Source organism: Toxorhynchites rutilus, chromosome 3 (assembly GCF_029784135.1).
Source record: "Toxorhynchites rutilus septentrionalis strain SRP chromosome 3, ASM2978413v1, whole genome shotgun sequence".
NCBI lineage: Eukaryota > Metazoa > Arthropoda > Insecta > Diptera > Culicidae > Toxorhynchites > Toxorhynchites rutilus.
Window position 1 is genome coordinate 59,074,229 of NC_073746.1, and position 22,578 is coordinate 59,096,806.

General features: G+C 36.1%; 1 protein-coding gene across 1 annotated transcript in view; it reads right to left on the bottom strand.

Moving 5' to 3' along the window:
* The window catches only part of LOC129779602 (T-box protein H15-like), a 110,288-nt gene that overhangs the window by 10,586 nt on the left and 77,124 nt on the right, over window positions 1-22,578 (bottom strand). Inside the window, exon 4 of the mRNA XM_055787169.1 lies at window positions 10,125-10,410. Within this exon, the coding sequence (XP_055643144.1) occupies window positions 10,125-10,410 (286 nt within the window). The remainder of the gene's footprint in view (window positions 1-10,124; window positions 10,411-22,578) is intronic.

Below are 22,578 nucleotides of genomic sequence, written 5' to 3' on the forward strand. Positions count from 1 at the left end.
CATTTCACTATTATTTTTTATTTGTACACACGTTTTGTAATATCATGACAATGCATGTGTTTCGACCTGGCAATATCGAAGGCTGCGTCTGCGTTGCTCATGATAGCGTCTGGCAAGTGAGTGTATTTTTCCTTACACCGCTTCTGATTGTTTAGAATCGCAGGCGCTCGCTCTCTACCTCAATATCGTTCGCAAGTCATTCTACGTTGAGATGGTGAACGTTAGGAACATTAGAAACATTAGTACCATTGAAGAAGAAGATGGAGAGTGTCAACGTTGAACTCCATATTGTTGATTCTTCTCCGAATCACAATTTCTCACGTCACTGTGCAGTCGCCTACCATGACTCCAGCAATGTATTCAACGACATACGCATTGAATGTATACATTGATTAGAATGTATGAAAATAACGTGATCGTCACCTTGCAAACCGAGCATGTATGATATGAAGGATTTCAACAATTCATTATGTTTATTCAAAAAGTCTTCCAGCTCGCTGGCAATACGCATGGCTTTAGCCGAATTAAAGTTATTGGCGCATGTGAGGATGAATGTTCAATGAAGTGAACTTAGCGCCATATGTCATTTAACTACGTAAATAATTAAAAAAAAAATATTATTATTTATTAACTTATACCAAAATAACAAAATCGCGATTAAAAACAGGAGATGGGGATGAACTTTTGAGGTTATATATAGTTTTATGCCAAATTTGAGAAAAAATAGAAATCAAAATTATTTAGATTTTTTTGCATAGGGCCACTCTAATCGGTATTAAACAAACGGTAATTGGTACCCTAGCGGTATCATATATAGTTTACGTCTTATTCTCATGCCTACCAAATTGTTTGTGCATAATTTCTTGAAAATCGTTCGAGCCGTTTCGGAGGAGTTCAACCACGAACATCGTGACACGAGAATTTTATATATAAGATGTAAAATTCCATTAGTTACAATTTTATTTCGGTTGAATGACTTGAACATAAAAATAGTACATAAAAATGGAAGTAAGATGACCATATGTCATTTAACTACGTAAAAAATTAAAAAAAAAAATTATTATTTATTAATTTATACCAAACCAGCCAAACGTGTTGAAAGTCACTATAATACAGGAAAAAAACTGTTGAAAATAGGGTTGGAAACAAATTTTAAAACACCTGCAAGTCCTCCAACATCAGAAAACGAATAATATGGACTTATTGTGTAAAAAATAAAGTTTGGAAAAACACTCATTTCGAAGATTTATTTTCAATCATTATAAGTTTTTTTTCCTGTATATAGTATTATGATAAATGTAATACTATGATATACAACTCCGGCGAAGACACCATATCGATCCATTAATATCGATTATGTTTATATTGATTGTGTCACATTTACCCGAAACCCACTCACCCGAAAGACATTCACCCGAATTCCACTTACCCGATTGTAACAAATACCCGAATGCGACAGCTACCCGAATGTAACATCTACCCGAACGGACACGCACCCGAATGCGACATTTACCCGAATGTAACAATTACCTGAATGTAACAGTTACCCGAATGTAACAATTACCCGAATGTAACGTCCTCCCGAATGCGACACTTACCCGAAAGAAGGATATATTCGAATAATACCCAAATATTATATTAGGAAGTTTTGTACATTTATTTCTGATCAGTGTGCATTTCCATTTAAAAAGTATGCTCGTGGGTAGTGCAATTTGAGAAATAGTGGCGTTGAATAGAATCTTTTTCAAAATAATGTGATAAATCAAAATTAATAATGAGAAATGAAAGGCTGTAGTATTATAACGTATTATGAAGTTTATCCATTCATATGGATGACGCAGCCCGTTTACTTAAAAAAAGCTGACAATTTTGGTTCATACGTATTATGACACTGAAGTGCAATTTTGATTATGAATTTTTTTTCGCAATTAAATTTATTGTGAGATCAAAATACATAACAAGCATGATTAACCAAGCAAACGCCTCGGTTCCTTATCCTCGTTAAACTCGTACGTTGACCTCAGAATAAATTTCCTCATGAAATAATAAATTCATTATAAAAATTGTGCTGCGGTGGTTAATAGGTAAGTACAATTTTTTATCAATTCTTTTCACATAGTGCTTTATATTTTTTAAGTTAACCTTTTCACTGCGGCCCAGTCTCGGGAAATCCATCAGCAGGTACGGCGCGTTATGCGCATATTGGTCGTTGTGTTGCGCGAGACCAGTGACTCAAAGTGATTTAAAAGAATAATTGTAAATAAAATAAAAATATTCATTTATTATTTATTTTAAAAAGCTTTTTAAGCATAGTATTGAACTCATCTTAGGGATTTTGTCAATTATATCCATCAAAGAAACAATTTAATAATTACTTTCTGTATGCTATATCCTGGAACATGGGTCAACGCATAAATCTTTCTCGACGAATGTAATGTTTGCTACATACTATTGTGAAGAAATGAAAGACTGGCGAGAGCAATTTTGGATGATCTTAGGGCCTTAAAGATCAATACGGAAAGGAAAGAAGACGGCATGTCAATTATGCCTACACTAATTTTTAAAAATGACACCGCGAAATCTTTAAAACCATTTTAAAATTTCCTCATTACAATTTTTCATTTCACTTCGTATTTTTGTTACTTTTCCATGTTGTTTTGATTTAATTTTATTTATCAACAGGAGATTCGACGAAACTCATAATCTGATTTGTCGGAATCTTTCTTTCTCATTCGGATAAACATTCCATTCGGGTAAATGTCGCATTCGGGTTTTTATCACATTCGGGTATTTGTCGCATTCAGACAAATGTCCATTCGGGTATATGTTGCTTTCGGTTATTTGTTACATTCGGGTGAATGTCATTCGGGTAAATTTGTTGCGGGTAAACGTGTTTCGGGTGAATGGTATTCGGGTAAATGGGACACAACCGTTTATATTGAATCAAGACTACTTTCTTCAAAGGACCAATGTGAAAATGGTTGCTGTATACGAAAAAATATTGCCTAAATGGTGTGTTTGATCGATATTAATACTTTAACAAAGACGTACAGCAAATATTGAACTGTAATACAATATTTATTCTTCATCTGCCCTGGATCAAATTTTTACCAGATGTTGGAGTAAAAGTATATGCGGTAATAATTTGGAACTATGTTTTTGTCTAAGAGGAGTGATTGCCTATTCAACACTAGTAGACAGAGGCTCAAGTTCAAATCATCGCCATCATCATCATCGGAACAGGCGGGGGCAATGAACACGAGTGACGCCGTGTCGGAGAGTGCACAAGTTGATGTTTCGTACCTAATTTATCAACCTAACACCTAACTTCGCTGTAAGCCATTTGTATGCTAAAAATCGGCACTACGTTGACACACACTGGAAAACTTTATCGTCCCTGTGTTGGTCCGTAAAGCAACGTTTTTCTTGCGCCATTACGACGAGAGTGGTCTCCCCTCCTAGACTCTCCACCCACCCCCATTCACGTACAAATTCAAGCACACAACCCTGAATTAGTGGCAAACTTGGTGAAGACATGCGCTTCACCGCTGCCGTGGCCTCTTGCCGGCGACCGGGGTGACTGCCCCTACCCGACTTCCACCAACACAGTGGAGAATTTGAAAATTCCGCCTGTCGGTCGGGCACTCGGTTGGGAGGGGGGCACGCGTTGCCATGGTAACGCCAGCCAGCTTCACTTCACACACCATTCTCACCCACATCGCATCGGAGGACTTTACGGAGAGCTTTACGAGAACGATCCCCGCAGATTCTCGAGCAACAAGGATGTTCCAAAGCTGACGACAAATCGATTCTTCCTTCCCGGAGAGCAACTTTTTCACAGCCCATCTTTTTGCTGTTTGCAGATTTCCGAGCCGAACTTGATGTGGCGCGCAGACGATGAGGCGTTCACAGTGTATATATGTATAGGCAACTGTTAATTTTCAGTGGGGTTTTAATTGTAACAGCCGACTCGGTCGGGTGGTTCAGATGACAGCCAGACCTCAACGAGCTCAAGATTTTTCGTCCTATCTAGCTGCTGTTTATGATGAAATTATGGATTGTAAAACGAAGAATGTATTGCAGCTGAACCTTGTCTTTTCAACAAACTCGTAATCTCTCCCAACAAAAAGGACAGTAAACATCTCACTGAAGTAACAAAACAAGTCCTGAGGATAAGTTTTGTGTAGCGTTAGTCTGGTTGATAACGCCAATGAAGTAGAATTACTCTCCCACTCACCCCCATACTAACATACACAAGGTAGGATGCTTATGCTATTCCCCCCGAGGGGAAGCGAACGAAAACGATTGCAATGTATAAATTATGATTTGATGAAATTGATACCATCGATGGTCGTCGTCGGCGTCACCGTCGTCGCCCCCATCATCGCTGTTCTCTGTCTGGACGAAAGATTTTAAGGACGATCCAAGGAAATCGGGGAGGTGTAACAAAGATATAAATATAACGGCGGGAAAAATCGATACCCATCGTCGAGCGACCATTTGAGGTGGTGTCGTCATGTTTTCCCAGTCCGGAGCATGAGGTAATAACTCTAATGTGACTGACTCGGATTGACTTATGAGCGGATATGTGCCAACAAAAATGAAGGAAAGAATGTTGGTAGTCTTTTTTTGTGTTAAAGATTGGTATAACTTCAAGAACATTGAGACCCAAACGTTTGTGCGGAACCGATGGCCAGCTACGCTTTATATTTTATAATTTTTCATTCGTCAGTAACCGAAAGACAACGGATGGTGTCAGACATGTTTTATTTTGTCTTCCAAATGACTGACTGGCCTTTGAATAAAGCTTTGGTGATAGAATTTCTGATTATAGGTGCATCAAATTGGTTAAATGTATCTAAGAACACATTTCAAATAAACCTTATTTACGAAGTACAGGGAAACTTCGATATAGCGTACATTTCTCTTTCAAAATTGTACGTTGTATCGAATTGTACGTTATATCGAATCATAATAAAGAACTCGGAAACATAGCTCATATTACTTCATTGTAATGCTGTCAGTAAATAATGTTCCCCTTTCTTCCGATGTTTAGGAGACTTGTTGGTAGATGTATGTATTGTTCATATAATTTTCGTTCTAAATTTTAGAAAAATGAATTTCAATTTTAAATATATTTTTTTTAGTGTAATTTAGTGCAATTTAAAATATTTTTTTTCGAAAAAAATTAAAGAAGCTTAAAATTTTAAAACGTTCCAACTTAAAAACTATGAGAACGACATAATTTTGGTCAAAAATAGCAAATTTTCAAAAAAAAAACATTAAAAAAATATTTCATATTTTTTATATATTCTTTTTTCTCAAAAACATATTTTTTAAACTCTGAATGAAAATCATATGGATAGTACATAAAACTACCAACAAGTCTCCCATACATTGGAAGAAATGCACTGTTACTTTTGGCAATTTGGAGATTTTTTTTTGAATTTTATAAAAAAAATAGTATTTTTTCCTTTTAATTTATAATAGTGTTCTAAGCTTAATAACAATTAAATTTTACTTCTCGTCAAATGTTAAGTTTTATGATTCTTAACGCTAGAAATATATTATTCTATTTGTGCTTTCATTAAAACAATTAAACATTACAAATGACACAAACTACAACATTTATTTCATTCGAGTTCAGTTGAAAGGCAAAAATCAACATGGAACTAAAATGAACATACTTCGGTTGTCGAGCTTTATTTTTCACATTTTTGCAAATTTTTTCCGCATTCAATTTCTTTGGGGGCTCTTTTCTTCCTGACAGGGGTCAGGAAGATCGAAAAATAAAGAATTTTCGGGATTTTTTTTCGGGTTTCGGGAATAAAGTGATGTGTTCGTGTATTTCGGTTATTATTTAAGGTACATTTGAAGATGTACTTTCCATTTTTTAAATGCACGAATAATGATTATTACGTTGTTGACAGCTGAACGCGTAGATGCAGTCTGAAAATAGGTACCTTACTGGTATCGGTTCTGAAGCAACGAGGCGTCGCAGAATGAATTCCAATGAATATGTTGAAACTTCACGATAATACCTAATGCGTTACATATAGATTTTTGAAAATTAGAAAAATTGCCAAAATTGCTGGTCATTTTTATTCAAAATAAGTTATTTTTTAGAAGCCCATAAAAATCGAAAAATGAGAAATAAAAAAAGGCTATGTAACGCATTAGATAATTAATTTTTACGTGCTGATTAAAAAATTCAGCGAAATCGGTTGAGTAGATCCTGAGATTTCGATATCACCAGTGTAAAAAAACATGGTTTCGAGAAAAACGCGTTCAAAAATTTGTACAGCAATACTATATCCATCAAGGTGACCTCATACTTTTAGCTGTAACATTACACCGAAATCAAATATCGAAAAATTCTTTTAGGACAGCATTTCAAAATGCATAAGCTTCCCACAGTGCAAAGAAAAAAAAATTGATTTTTGGACCTGCCAGACCGGGGTCTCCCCTCAAGCACCCTTGCATACTTGAAATATTTGAAAAACGAATTAGACTACTTTCTGAAAAATACTTTTTTTTTTTCTTTATTTTCAACAAAAAAAAAACTATATAACTCAAAGACTATAATATCTACAAAATTCTGGTCTAAGATGAAATATAAGAAATCGTCTAAGTTTTCATTAAAAATGCAATTTTTTCAAGAAAAATTGCAATAGAAAAAAAAAAAATTTAAAAAATTGAAATTCATTTCTCTCAAAAACGTAGTTTTTCTAAATTCTCAAAAAAAATGGAATAACCCTTACAATTTGTAATAAGTCACCCATACATCGGAAGATGGGCACTTTTGCAGGTAAAAAGTTTTGCATAACTTTTTTATTATTTATTCATAAAAATGCTATGAAAAAGTTGTTGTTGAAAACACTCTTCTCCTGTGAAAGTGCCCATCTTCCGATGTATGGGAGACTTACTCGAAACTTTAAGAGCTATTCATATTCATTTATTCAGAATTTTAGAGAAACAATTTTTTAAGAAAAATGAATTTCAATTTACAAAATAATTTTTCTTTCGATGTATTGCCATGTATTCCAGAAACTAATGTAAATTAATGTATTATTAGGTAAATTAATTAGGTGTAAGTAATATTAGGTAATATGTTAATCAGGTGTAAGTCAGTGGCGTCGAGTGAAGCTTTTGCACCCGGGGCGGAAGAGTTGATTTGCACCCCCTCCTTTCGCTAGAAAAGTATAAACATTTGCTCCCATGGAAGAGACTGTATCGCAACCCCCCTCCCCCCTTCAGAAATCATATTTATCCAATCTCTTCATATACATTCGGTTGGTTCTGCACCCCTAAAATTGTGCATCCGGGGGCGATCCGGGACATGTTTTTGAGAAAAATGAATAGTCCATAAAAATCGAAAAAATTAGATATAAAAAACGGCTATGTAACGCTTTAGATAATTCATTTTTACGTGCTGATAAAACAAATTTAGCGAAATTGGTCGAGTAGATCCTTTGAGTAATTTTTTAAAGTAATTTTCTTTCAGTGTAATATTTCTTTTATTTTTTTTTTTTGTATTTTGTCATGAAATTCGAACGATTTCCTACATTTCATCCTTTGATCAGAATTTTGTATATATTATTTAGGTCATCAATAATTGTAAAAAAATAAAAAAAAGCCTCGGCCACTGACGCGACTTTATGTGATTTTTTTTTTAAATTTGGTACTTCCATCATAAGCTACCCAAAATCACAATTTTCATTATCATATGACCAATTTAAATTAATGAGTTTTTAAAAGGTGTATTCAAAATCATTGATTTTCTTTCAAAAACTCGTTACTGAAAAAACCAAATGTCTGATTAGAATATGACGTTTGACAAATTTGTTTGAAAATCAGTGAACTATTCATGAAAAATAACATTTCAAATATACTGTTAAAAAATCTTAGTCAAAAATTTAAATTAATATTAAAAACTTTTTTATCTCAAAACATCCTTCCGATGATATTTTGTTGCATAATCTGAGAACGGTTAGTCTTAGGATAAAACGTTATATGAAGTTTTTGATGTTGAATCGCATGTAGATTCTATTTTTCATGTTACTTTTCTCAAATATTTATAATTTCATAAATATTCATAAATTCATATCTCATATCTCTTACCAAAAGACCGAACAGCACCACCATACGTCAAACTTCGTTATGTTAAAAGAGTTTTCCAAAAATATACAAAAAAAAAATATATCGAAGGGGGGATGTTTTGAGACATAAATGTTTTTTAAATATTAAATTGAATTTTTGAGTAGATTTTGTTAACAGTGATTTTATATGTTATTTTTCCTAATTGATTGTCCATAACTTTGTGAAACGTCATATTCGAATCAGACATCTGAATTTTGAGGTACGATTTTTTGAAAGAAAGATATACGTCCTTTTAAAAAATCAGTCGTAATTTAAATTGGCCATATGATAATGAAAATATTGATTTGGGTAGCTTTCATCATAAATTTCTAGTTCCAAAAAAAATCAGAGAAATTCGAGTCAGCGGCCTACTGATTTGGCTTGAAATTGCTCTATAGTAAAATTAAACATCAAGTTGGTTTCTCGTGTAGAGAAATTACTCGAAAATTTAAGTAAGTGAGGTAAGAGCACAAAAACAATACAACATTTAGAGAACATGGTAATGTGAGAGGAAGAGAACGGGAGGCGAAAACGGGAAGCGAATGAAAATTCGACTCCATCAGTTGTGTTATTCGAGGAAACACATGAAGGAAGCTTGAAGGTTTGGCGATGCTTCCCTAGGTGAGGTGTAGGACTCCTTCATCGTATTGATGGAATGATGAACGGAATATTGTACAGAAAGATATAGAGATTATAGAAAATGTTGTGCTGCTCTATGCCGACGATGAAATACTGCTGATTTGTAGGTATCAGTAGAACAATAATCCCAAACACAATTGTTGAGTTTAGAAACAAAAATGGTTCCATGATCACAAAATTGAAATGCCGTCTAACTCACCTGGTTCAAATCCTAAAAAACTTTCGGGAAATTGTGACCCACCGAAGATGAACGGATGTTTCGAATAGCTTCAAGCACTCCCCAAAGCTTGGGGAAAGGGGGGAAATTCCAATAAAAACAATTAACAGTTCAACGTTACGTCTACATAAAATCAATATAAATGAATAACCAAAATCGTTCTTACCAGAAAGAAATGAATAATTTTTATATTCGGAGCCGAAAACCATGAATGTGGTTAGACTCATGATTTTGAAGCACGTTTCCATATTTTTATCCAGTTGCTTAACTTTCGTCCAAAACTTCATATAAAAATTAGAAAAATATTCTACTTTCGTTTAGAGAACTGCGAATAAATCTTCTGAGTTGTTTTTGAAATGAAAATATTTGGTTGGGGAAAAAGTAATCCATTATTTTTGGGTGACATTTCAAAATGTTTTTAATATGATTCGGATTGTCCGATTTGGGTCAAATATGAATCGTTTTGTTGTAAATTTTGTTGCCATTCTGAGGGTAACTTCATAATGCCACTCTCATAGAAGTCTTGGTTCTTATTGGAGAAAAACTCTAGCAATATATTTTTACAATCTTCACTTGATAACAATTTCTTTTCACTCAGGAAGTTTTACAATGCGATAAAAAAAAAGATCAACGCTTGGTGCCAAGTCCGAACTATATAGTGGATGCATTAAAACATCCCTATCAAACTCCCAGAGTTGTGTGGCCTTGCGTTGTCCTGTTGGAATACAACACCTCTTAAATAATTTAAAAATAATAATAATAATAACTACACGTATTTCTCTGTTACAATATCGGCACCATTAACACCATTCACAATTTTTAGCGGACTGGCTTGCATGTTCGCCTTTATAATAGAAAAAGTTTAAAGTTTTCACTTTGTGGCTTCGATTGTTAACACCCCATAACTTACAACTGAATGGAACAAACAACGAACAGGATTTTTTAAGTGTGAAATGGCACCTTTACAACGACCCTAAACATGAAATTGTATGATCGATATAATTGATTTCTTTTCCCCAACCTAATATATGAAGTGGGCTGAAATAATTGTCCGTCGGAATTCTGTCTTTTCCGTTAATCACAATTGACAATTGGTCATAATCCTCTGTCTTAAAGTTGAACAACTCACCTGTCCACTCTTGTCCATCTCGTTGTTCGTGAGCTTAACCTTCTCGAACGATATGACCTGCTTGCGCAAAGCTTCTGCCCCCAGCGGCGTGTCCGGATGCGCGTAAAGCCTCGGCGGAGGCGGTGGATCGGCCTTTCCCGCAACCAGCCACGACGATCGGTGGTACGCGTACCGATAGCGCCGATTATCGGTGGGAACGACATCCAGCAGGACCACGTACCGGTCGGCAGGACTGATCTGTCGCAGTGGGCCGGAGAACGATACCCGCACCGTCGGAAACATCCGCCTGCAAATACAAACCAAAAACAGGTGTGTCTAATTGAGAACTAGAACTTTAAGTGTTGATAAGAAAGAAACTACGATACGCCAATCGATTACGATCACTGTTTCGGGTCAAAACAGACCCTCACCTCCCAGCGTGGACTAGCCTGCGGAAGCAAAAAGTGTTTAACACAAAACATTTTTACGTTATATCGAAACGATGGTAAATATGCGCAAGAGGCCAAAACATGCCGTAAAGCAGCACCGTAAAACGTGGAACGAACTAGACGGATCGTTGGGAACGGTTGGGACAGGAAGAACGAGGGAGAAACTGGTTCGGGAGCGTGTTTTACTCGTGTAAATTCGAGCGATTTAGAAAGATAAGATAAGGAGGTTAATTCCATTTTTTGCCGCCTTCCGCCCGAGCCGCCTTCTCTGGGCTTGAAGTTCTTCGTCGGTTCGGTTTCGGCGCGGAGGGATTGAGAACCGAAATGGTACGGCCATAAGGAAGCTGAATCCATTGCTATTGAATAGGTGCTGAAATCGTGTATTTCCCTCGGCACCACTCAGGTCTAACTCTCTGCCGAGTTGTGCCTATCGTTAGCTGTATCTTGGGTAAAGTCGTCTATTCAGCACATAGTTAGCGATTGTAATTTGCATGAAAATTGATCGGAGGTTTATCGTTAGGCTCGCTATGCAAATGTGTTGGCTAGCCGGGTTCGTGTGTGGGTGGTCTTATGAGTTTACAATATAGGCATACAGGACCATGAGCGTTGCATACGAAGGGAAGCCACAACTATTAATATCCTTCAACGTTGCACAACACAAAACTAAAATATGTTTTCAGAATGAACGCAATTATTTCTGAAAAGCAGCCCAAAGTCTACAAACTGTTCCGTTTCGCCGAAAAATTACATCATTAGCGACGCTCACTTCCATAGCTTCTCCCGAATGGGCTTTCCCTTCGATTGTTCGCTTCTCGGAAGAAAATTGATTACCCCAAAAAAAAAGCGGATGTTGTTTGTTTCAATCAGCTCCGCTTCGAGCGCCGAACAGCAGCGAACGGGGGTGTGATGGCCAGATGATTGGGAGGCGAAGGCGCGCGGCCGGAGTGGTTCCGGTGATCGAAGTTTATTGTGCAGTTTGTTGCTTCATTTCGCCATCTACTCGTTCGATTTTCCACACAGCATGTAAGCGTACCCATAATGACCCGTTGAAATTGAACGCTCCCCGAGAGCAATAGGAGTGCAGAGAGTGTGGCAAGGAGTCAAGGGGCCGTAATGTGTTTTACATAAAGCGCGTTATTTTTGTCCCATGTTCCAATTTTCGCTGCTGTTACCTCCACCATTACCACCATGGTCTTCGTCGTCGCCATCGTCGTCGGAAAGGTGGCCTCGCTTTCAGGCGTCATTAATTCCGGAAAATTATGATTGCTTCGGCGACTGACACGTAATTAGGGGCTGGATATGACTGCTTCGGAGGGAATTTAATTTATCGAGAGCCGCTTCTTCGGGCAATGCTGCTGTAATCACTAGTTATGTGGGTTCGGGCTGTGGAGAGTTATCCTATGGGCCATATGTGCAGGAGGAGGATGCGTGGAGGATTCTTTTAAATGTTCAAAGAGTCAACGGACATCCCTCGAAGGATTATTAACTTTCCAGAAGAACGAGAAACGGATGAACGGAAAACTTGAACTCATTTGTACTTCAGAAATCTTCCGCTCTCGCGAGATACAGTGATGCTTCTGAATCCGGACGCTTTTTAATCCGGACACTTTTTCATTACATTCAATCTTATGCCAAAACCATGACATTTTTTGCATGTTGAATTAATGTGACTGATAGTTGCTATTGTGTCAATTTAGTTTAGTGTCAAACAGAGTACCTAGCTGTTAACTAAAAAAATGTCAAAAAACCAAAATCAATGTGAATTTCACAAACCCATGTCCGGAATAAAAAGCGCAATCAGAAAATGATTTTAAATCCTGACGGTTAAAAGTTGAAGAATAAATTTCTCATTAAAGAAGTTGCATAAGGGTATGTTAGAAGCCTTAGTATGGAGTATGGAGTATGGAGTATGAAGCAAAAGTTTCCGATCCGGGAAACCGCAAAACGCTTCGGTATACAGGACGGGGTCGATTATATGACCCGTTTGTATGTATGTGACTTTGTAACTTTGTCTGTAGCGCTGTTCCATATTAATAGAAATTTAACCCCCTTCTTGTTGAACGATTGATCTGAAATTTGGAACATACCTTTATCCCTGCAATCATTATAAAACTGCGTATTTCATGATTTTGAAAATCCAAAATGGCGGCCGCTATAAAATAGCAGATCTTATATTTTCTCTAAACCCCATCAATATGGGTATCAAACGAAAGTGCTTGACTAGTAGAACCCAGTTATTTAGGAAAAATAGTAGTGGAACATCTAAATTAGTGGATTCAAATAACATTTTGGAAGTGGAAAACTTGAAAGTTAGTAATTTTTTTTTTTTAATTTGTAATTATTAATTTTATCCCAAAAATTCATACTAAACTTGATTGTTTCTATCAATCAAGTTAAAGTTCTCTAACCACTCTACAATTTATTGAGAGAGACAATCGAGTAGTCGTCGGGTGCGGACGTATTTTTTTCCGCTCCGTGCATAATTTCTAGGAAGTGTTTTTTTCTGTATAACAAAAATATGTTTCCGTTCCATTCTCGTAGTTATTTTTGTGTGTGGTATTCTTAATATAATCGTGAATATGGGACGAATTTGTGGAGTTGGGAACATGAGCAGCGTACTGTACAAGATGTGCGCGTTTGTTTTCTGTGTTGTTTATTATACATGGATTGTGTGCGAAAAATAAGTCCCCTGCTTTAGTGATTTTGGAATCAGTTGAGCTAGCTTGAAGCGGTGGTAAAAATTAACATGGGTCGAAGGAAAAAGTTGTTGCGCCATTTTTGTTTTTCGAAAGTGTAGTGAAAATGTTATCGTTGCGCTCTCAACCGTCGCGTGCCCGTTTCGATGTGTGGTGTTTCTCTCGCCAACACGTATAAGGCGGCTCGCACACCGGAGCAATGAGCAACTAGCAACTGTCAACATGCAATAAGCAATATTATCACCAATGGATTTTTCCATTTAATCTTTGTTGATCTCGCACACCGACGCAATACGATATCGCTGTCGCCTTTACAGAGCAACACATGTCGCTAGCAACACGGCGTGTCGGTTGAATAGCAACTTATCGCTCATATTTTGACAAGTTTCGTACATTAAGGCGATTGTTTGCATAATGTCAGGGGTTTTTATTGCTCTGGTATGCGAAGAACAACAAAATATGTTTCCTGTTGCATATTGTGTACTGCAGTTTGCTAGTTGCTTATTGCTGCGGTGTGCGAGCCGCCTAAGTGTTTTTTCTTGTGTTTACGATTGCGAAGTTTATGCGGCGTAGTGAACGTATCACAGGCTGGGAGCGAAGCCGAATTCAACAAAATGTGCTTAAAATTAATGAATTTTAAGAGAGATTTCCGTTCGGCACCATTCGTATCAACAAGTGTAGTAATGACAGTGTGGTTCGTTTTGCCGGCTGTGTGTCAATTTTATTTACACGCGTGTGATACATTTGTATATGTTTTCTCGATTCTCTTGGTGTAGGTTTGTGTCAATACAGTGAATTTTTGTGCAGTATTGGTGGAACGTTCCGGATAGTGGGGTGAAAGAGAGAAGATCAAAATATGCATTCAAGAAATTATTCTGTGTTGGATTCCTTTAGTGAGATTGTTCCATATCATCAGATTTAACAGATTAAGGAAAATGTTAACGTTTATGCCATCGTAAAAAAAGATGGTGATAGCTGTAGAGTAGTGAAATATAATAGTTTCACTTACACACTTCACAAGTTAACTTTTTTTTTTGATTCATTATTTATTTGTTTCTTTAGTTGTTTGTTTCCTTGATTATTCAATTCTTGAAGGAGTTCAAGAATTGAATAGTTAGGTAGATAGATGGTTGAAGGGATGAATGAGTGATGAATGGAAAAAAATGTTAACTTTAATGGGTTAACAACCCATCGTTGTGATTAGAGTTAAATAAAGAGTGCGCTTGGTGATGAACAGAAAATGACGATTGATTTCAGATTCTCATTGATTTTTGATTCTCAGGTTTCCATACGAAAACCATCGCGATTGTTGTTCGATATAGAGTACGTGCAATAAATAAAGAAATACATCACTGGTTGATTTGTGAAGAGTTTTTCCGATTACGAAATTTATCGCCAGTCCGATTGGCTTGCAATAGAAGTTCTTTCGGTTACCTTCTCAGGTTTCCCTAAAGTTACTTTCCACAGTAGCGATTCGATTTCCATGAAACGAACGGTCCACGAATAACGAAATATATCGTCGGGTTGATTAATTTCAGAAAAATTCTCTTGGTTACCTTCTCAGGTTACCTCGCGATTGGGGTAGATTCTACGGTAGAATAAAAAATACGCGCATTGAGCTGCGGAATATATCACCGGTTTCAGGTAACCCATGAATATTATCCGTCGTCGGATGTTTAAGAATGCGACAAATTGAAGGTCCCACGATACACTGAATCACGAAATATATTATAGGTATATTTCATTATAGAGATGTTTTTCGGGCCACTTTTTCAAGTGGTCCATGGTGTCATCTGTCGTCCGGTGTTCGAGAATGTCAAATTGAATCACGAAATTGATACTCGACTAGTATTGTGGTTGTGGTTGTTAATTGTGGTTGAAATGAATATGTAAAAAATAAAAATATTCATCTGTTTTTAAAATACATCGCTGGTCCGTTAGTCGAAATATATTCGATTTCGTAATTCAGTTTCGTCGATTGGTTGAGAATCCGCGTTTACAGAATCATATCACTTACCACAGTGAATCCTGATTATTACCCCTTCCCACTAACAAACTATCTCTTCCATGATAAACGCTAGGGAACCACGCTATAGAGGCGACCCTTCTGGCCTTCGGGCGGCGAATATCATACTAACATTCCTTCCCTTCCCCTGGTGACTGTAAGGACGTGGCCGGCGTCGTTATTGACCATTCAAAGCTCGAATCACCGAGAATTGCCCAACGAGAATGATTTGCTAGTCCCAAGCGTCATTCTGTGTGTTCTTTGTGCAATTTGGTTGGTTCAGGTCAATCACGGAGAGCAACTACGAATTGTACAGTCTACCCAAGCTCAAGCTCAAGCTCTAACCACTCTACAATTTATTCTTTGATGCCCAACTTCTACCTCTCTTATTTTCGCTGCAATATCGATTCGATATAAACAATTCATAAAAATATAATATAAAAAATTCAACCAAAATCTTCAAAAATAGCGATATTTTTAACCCACTGTACTTATAAAGGCCACTTAAATTTCACTTTAACGTTGAAAGGTTACATTTTTTTCATGAAATATTTGAATTACGAAAAAAACTTTTTTTCGAACTGTATATAATCAAGCCCAAAATTTTATATAAACGAGTCCGACCTGAATAAGATACTTGGTTAACAAAGAAAATATTGACTAGGTATGTTACTCAAACTAAATTGTAACGATCACGCAGGAACTGTTCAATCACAAAGAAATGTTCAAATAGATTCACAGGAATATTTTCAGTTGATTTCAATATTCCGGACATATATATTAGGTTTGATTTAATGTTCGAAGGTGTAATTTCGACATAATCGTCTGAACCTTCCTGAATATTCTCCAACTCTATAGCATTACTATCTTCAGCGTTTTCCTCTGCTTTTTCAACACTTTATCGTCAATAATATATCGGTATCTGGCATCAGATCACAGCAAATCACATTTCGGTCCTTTAATCATTAAAGGACGTTGAGTAATCGAACGGTACTGTACAGCAAGCTCACGATGCATTAATTATGCCAGCGAAATATTACCATCCTCATTCAAAGAATATTGGGCTTTCCGGAATCAAATGATATATCTGAAGGGTCCTAGAGTGCATTTAAATACAGTATGAGTGTTGAATAACATCAAGGTTAAAAAGGAGAAAAAATACCGTCGTATTCTCCATTTCTTGCAGTCTTCGTTTTACTGATTCATGGCGATAGCACTATTTCAGGTTCTTGCGGCTGAACTACGGAAGTAGAATAAGATGGAAAAAAATGTAAGCTTATCGATTTGAGCTTTGATCGGAGAGATTTTGGGTGCACTGTTCAGTTATCAACGAACATGTCTACCTTTGAAGAGAAAGAAATATAAGTATGACACATTACCATTACACATAATTCCCGAATAAATACCATTCTATTTCCTTTGGAATTTTTTTGTCAAGTTGCATAATTCATTTCTCAAGAAGCATTTAGGTCATACAGGCCTTGGTGTTGCTCTCGTATATCACTGGTTAGATTTTTATTTTTTAAACATCGTGGGTTTTTACTCTTTCTAGTGACCAGCAACGGTACTTTATCGCTTCCGTCTATATTGGTTGTGCTATGAAGTTATGTATTCTCAGTTCCCAAATTCGCAATTTTAATATAATTGTATTCTAATAATCAAGCCTTTTCATTTGATACTCATATTGATGGGGTTCTGAGAAAATATGTGATCCACCATTGTGTAGCGGCCGCCATATTGGATTAACATTTTTCATCAATAATTGTATTCTACTAATCAAGCCCTTTCATTTGATACCAATATTGATAGGATTTTGAAAATATATTCATGGCGCCATCTTGTGAAAATACAATAAATCATTGAATATAACAAATAATTGAATTAATAAAACACTTTTATACCAAACGTGTTTCCATTTAGTTCCGCTACTTATGACGCACCCTTTAATGAGTTCTACAATAATTGATAAATAATTTCTCTCAAACAATTGCAAAGAAAACACGTGTCCGGTTTTAAAAGCAAAAGTATCCGGATTTAAATTTAAATTTTGAACAAATATAACATGATTTTGTGGAATTCTGTGATTCATAACTTAGATGAAGGCCTTCTAATTCTATAGGAACGCTAATTTTTCATGTTATAATATGTCAATATTTTTTAGTAGTTGAAGTTATATTCGTAAGCGCTTAAGCGTTCGGATTTCGATACATTAGTACAGGGGTTTTCAAATGATGCTCCGCGGGAAATTTGTGCTCCGCGAAGTTATAGCAAATGCTCCCACTTGAAAACCCACATTGAGAAAAAAACATTCGTCAATTTAATTTCACTAGGCATATAGTGATTTATCTTGTTTATTCCGGGTCAGATATCATGTAACTGCTACGTACAACCGAAATAGAATGGTTTCCAGTTGGGTAATGCCAATGCAAATAAGATTTGTTTTATTGTTTAAAAAATGCAGGTGCTCCATCAAATATTTTTGCTATAAAATGTGCTCTGCCATAAAAAAAATCTGAAAACCCCTGCATTGTTGATGTTTGAGCCTGAACAAAAAAAAACGATTAACTCGTTTTGTTTTTGAAAACATTATAATAATCAATATCATATTTTTTCGTATTCAATAATGTTAAAATAAAAATAAAATGAGAACAAAATTTCAAATAAAATTCATTCACTGAAATTTTCAAGCAAAAGTGGAGACGATATACCTCAATCGATGTTAACCCTCTAAAACCCAATAGTTTTCCTTTGCGTGAAAAAACTATAGTAGATCATATTTTTGATGATAAAATCGAAAAACATTACGGCAATTTTTTATAGTCACGGATTTTTTATTTATACCACAAAATCAGTAATCCGCTTTAAGGCGGGGTTGGGTATCTGGTCGAAAAAAAATTTGTTTTAACTGCTCGTAGTAGTTGTTTCATAAAAACAATTCTGGTTTGGCTGCAGGTGTAAATTGATGTCGCATTTAAGGTGTATGACTTGCGTTTTCGATGTGAATCTCAAATTTCAAATCTAGTTTTAGGAGAAAATTGAAAACGTTATTTGGATAAGCACTTGTTATATCATAAATTCTTTGAAACGAATTTGATTTTTATGCATCAACCTTTAAGAGAGGCGAGTTTAAAAAACTACATAACTATATTTTAAATATTTTAGATTTTCAGAATTTTTATGTTTCTTGAGATATCTCTGCACTTGCGTAACCAAACTTCAATGTCTATATATTGAATGGATAATTAAATACTTGTTTGAAGGCTGTGGATAGACTTAGGTTTTATTTTATCGTTTACGAGAAACAAGATTTTGAAAACAGATATTTTGAAGCGTTAAAACGTCACAAAAATAGAAATTTGTTTTAGTTTATAAGACGAACCTAACCTCAAAAATGTTTTTACTCGGGTTTCACTGAGCAAACAAAGAAGCTCAACAACCAACAAAATTTGGTTCAAATCGGTCTCAAGAAGTTGTTGTCACGTCACGCAAAGTATACATTCCAGCGTGCCGTGACATTTGTGACTCACTACAAACAGTTTTTTTTACGTTTTCACATATAAATAACACAAAATTAAACGATGTAATAGTGAAATTGAGATACTTTTCTACAAGAATCATCAGTTGGAGAATATTTTATAGTTAGATTGGCTTGTTCTCAGACAAATATGTTTGTGAAGTCACAACACCTGACTTTTAGCTGTTTTCGACTTTTAAACATTAATGATTAGTTTAATTAATTTCAGATTCATGTCAAAACATACAAGTGAACCTTTTTCTATGTTTTATCAACAATTGATGAACGTAGATTCCAGTATATACAATATAATCTTGTTTCGATTTCCGGTTTGCTGTTAAAGTATTGAATGATAAAAAGAATATGGAAAACCCATAAAATATGGGTTTTGGGTACAGGTGTCTTGCCAGTGGAAGTCGAATATTGTATTCCGACGTAATTTTGATATCGAGGATAGTGACTACCGGTTCGTTGAAAACGGATCTGAAAAACCATAAATAGCATGAAATCCCACAATACGACCATGAACGGTAGTGTTGGCATAGATTCACGGGTGCGTGAAGAAGAATGAAAAAGAAAATAAATTTTTGTAGTGAGCAGATAGGATTTAAGCCAGAGGGAGATAATGTTAGAGTGGGAAGAATTTAGCGTTAGAGCAACGCGTGTTGAGACAAAAATGCACACGCAAACGTCAACGGTCAACGGTCAACGTCAACGTAAAAACCATCTTCAACACACACACACATTAAGGCCCTTGCACAGGTACGCGCACATGCACACCGTTGCATACATATAGGTAATTAAAAATTTATGATAGCAAAATCAAACGCGTTCCCCTAGTTGTGACCGCCGCTCGATGAGCTAAGCTTGTGCGAGTTATTGATGGCAAACACCAGAGTGAAGTGTTAAATAATCGTGATGTAAAAAATGGGAGTCGGTTTAGGAACACCCCGACTTTTCCCGAATAACGGCCGTGTACTGTGTACTGCAGGTAACAGGTAGATTCCATTCATATAGTTCATTTTTATGAACATACCATAAGAAATTTAAATTGCCTTGTTTTGAAATCTTTCACATTCTAAAAGAATATTGAACTCTGTTCAGTCCGTTAAACGCACTGAAGAAAGAGAGAGGGAAACAACCTGAATCGACCCCACCCCATTCCTTTTTCGGGTGCAACACTTCATACAAATATAGCTCCCCGACCGAGCAAGAGTCTTCATGCATCCGTCAAGCAAGCAGCAAGTGCAAATCCAGAGCAGCAGATTTTTAATTGCAGTAGCAGAGAATTATCGACCAGCATAAATAAAATACATAAAGAGATATTTTAGTGAATAATAAACGATGTATAAAGTGTAAATAGTAATTCACCACCATGTTTTCACTTTGCACTGTTCAAACCCTTTTTTCGAAGCACATCCTAAAAAGTTAGGCCTTCACAGCACGGAGCGGAGCCACAGTCGAATAAAGCGTGAGGACCCACGCACCCGTTGCCTCCATGAGCAACATAACAAAAATACAATCCACCCCACAGTTCCCAGCAGACGGAACAAACTCATTTTGCATACAGGCCAAACATATTTCTTCTATGTTTTTGAAGCAAGAAATCGCAAAATGGGGCTAAAACACTAGAATGAACAGAACCAGAAAAAAAGTCACCATATTATCAAATTGTCAGTGCTATGTCACCTTGCGTTTGACATTACTGGAAATTCAGTAGGAATCACCGTTCCTCAGATACTAAGGGGGCGTTGATTCAGAATCTTTCGCGTTAGAACCACCTTTCCCTATAGGATGGACTTTTGGAAGGGGAAGGGGAGATCTCAGATGGAAGTGAGAAGTATTCAGAGTAATAAAAAACATAAAAAATATACAGCTGAAGCGCCCGAGCGGGTCAAGACACTTTCTTTAAAAAATGAAAATAACTTTTTACTCCAAGCTGTGAATTCCGACTCTCCTTTATTAACGAAACACTATCTATCTTAATTTGTACCGACTGAACTCCACAGGCGGAGTTTACATTTTCTATTACCTACTATCTCTTTATTTATCTCTCTACCGCTACCTATTTTATGTTTAATGGAATTTTCCATTTTTATTGAAAATTCCGACATTCTTATTCCGTAATTCTTTATTGGATCTCTAGAATCTGGTTAGAAAGATGAACTTTTAAATTATTTATAGAGGGGCGCTACACAGCTTGCCACAATACGATGAAATTCTTATTTAATACAATTTATTGACTGTGTGACGTGACAACGCTTCGTGGAGACTGTTTATTCGGACGGAGCGCGTTGTCACGTCACAAAATGCATGCCGATTTTCGCAAAGTTTTAAGTGTTTTTTGAGAAACTGAATATACAGGAATCTACGTTCATCTTTTGTTGACAAATCATAGAACAAAGTTTGTTTGTAAATTTTGAAATGGAACTGAAAATACAATATTAATGTTCAAAAGTCGGAAGCCGCAAAAAGACAGGTGTTGTCACGTCACAAAAGCATTGGGCTGGTAGCTAGCGAATTCAACTGTAAAATATTCTCCAACTGAAGATTCTTGTAGGAAATTTTCTCAATTTCACTTTGACACCGTTTACCATTTGGAAATCGTGTGATCTATACATGAAAACGAGAGAAACCCTGTTTTTAGTGAGTCAGAACGTTGTCACGTCACGCAGGTATGGGTCATAAAATGGGGGACTCATAATGTAAGGGATGTAAGCAGTGTTGCCACACGTACATGTTTTTGGTACCGATTCTGTACGGTACGGATTACAGATTTTCGTTAAAAAGTACTGATTTGGTACAGATTTTTTCCGCGTGTAAAATTTCTCTCGAAAACCTTGTTGAATGATAGTACGCAATCTAAATTTAGAAAAGCTATGTATAAGCATCATCAAACACACGAGTGATTCGAAGCTAGAAAATGTTAATGCATATTGAATTCGACTCAGATTGCATCACTTCGGCGGCTTGGGGCCGTCTCCTCGTTAGATGGTGACTTCCCCCCTTAGATTGACCTCAGAATAAATTTCATTACCGTAAAAATAACGTAAGTACTAGTATTTGTAGTAAATAAATCTAGAAATAAAGCAAGCAAGTAAATAGAATATTTTCAACTAAACAAATGAGTTTTTTTTTCATATTTCATGGTTTTTCTCTATAATGAATAATTCAAACGGTACATATTTTTGGTACAATTTTTTTTGAAGAAAAAGTACAGATGAGTAAGATTTTTTTTCCCTTCTGGTAAAGATTAAAATGTGGCAACACTGGATGTGAGTGATTTGATCGATTTCTCCTCATCACCTTTTTCTTTAGTTAATAACTCACCTGCAAAAACGTCCCAATTTGAATTTGCTATAGAATCCGATAGATGAAGTTCTGACCTATCTTCCACATTGTCAAATACAACTGGGAAAATCATATAGAATGCGAAAAACACGTTCATCTGTTTTATGATATACACTATCGTAAAAGCTATGTAATCGACACATATACAGTTGTGTTCAAAATAATAGCAGCGCCCAATGCTATTTCTATATTATTATTACTATTCATGTATGGATGGTTGATGTTATCAACTAATCATATGAATATATAAAGGTGTCATGACCCGTTAAAAACCAATATTGTTTACAGCAATACAATTTCGTCCGTTTCGTGTTGTTCAAAATAATAGCAGCGATAAACGATTTCAAACAAGGCGTGGTTTATGGAGAAGAATATTGAGGTTATGGAGTGGCCAGCGCAGTCTCCAGACTTAAACCCTATTGATAATCTGTGGGGAGATGTCAAATACGCTGTTTCTGAA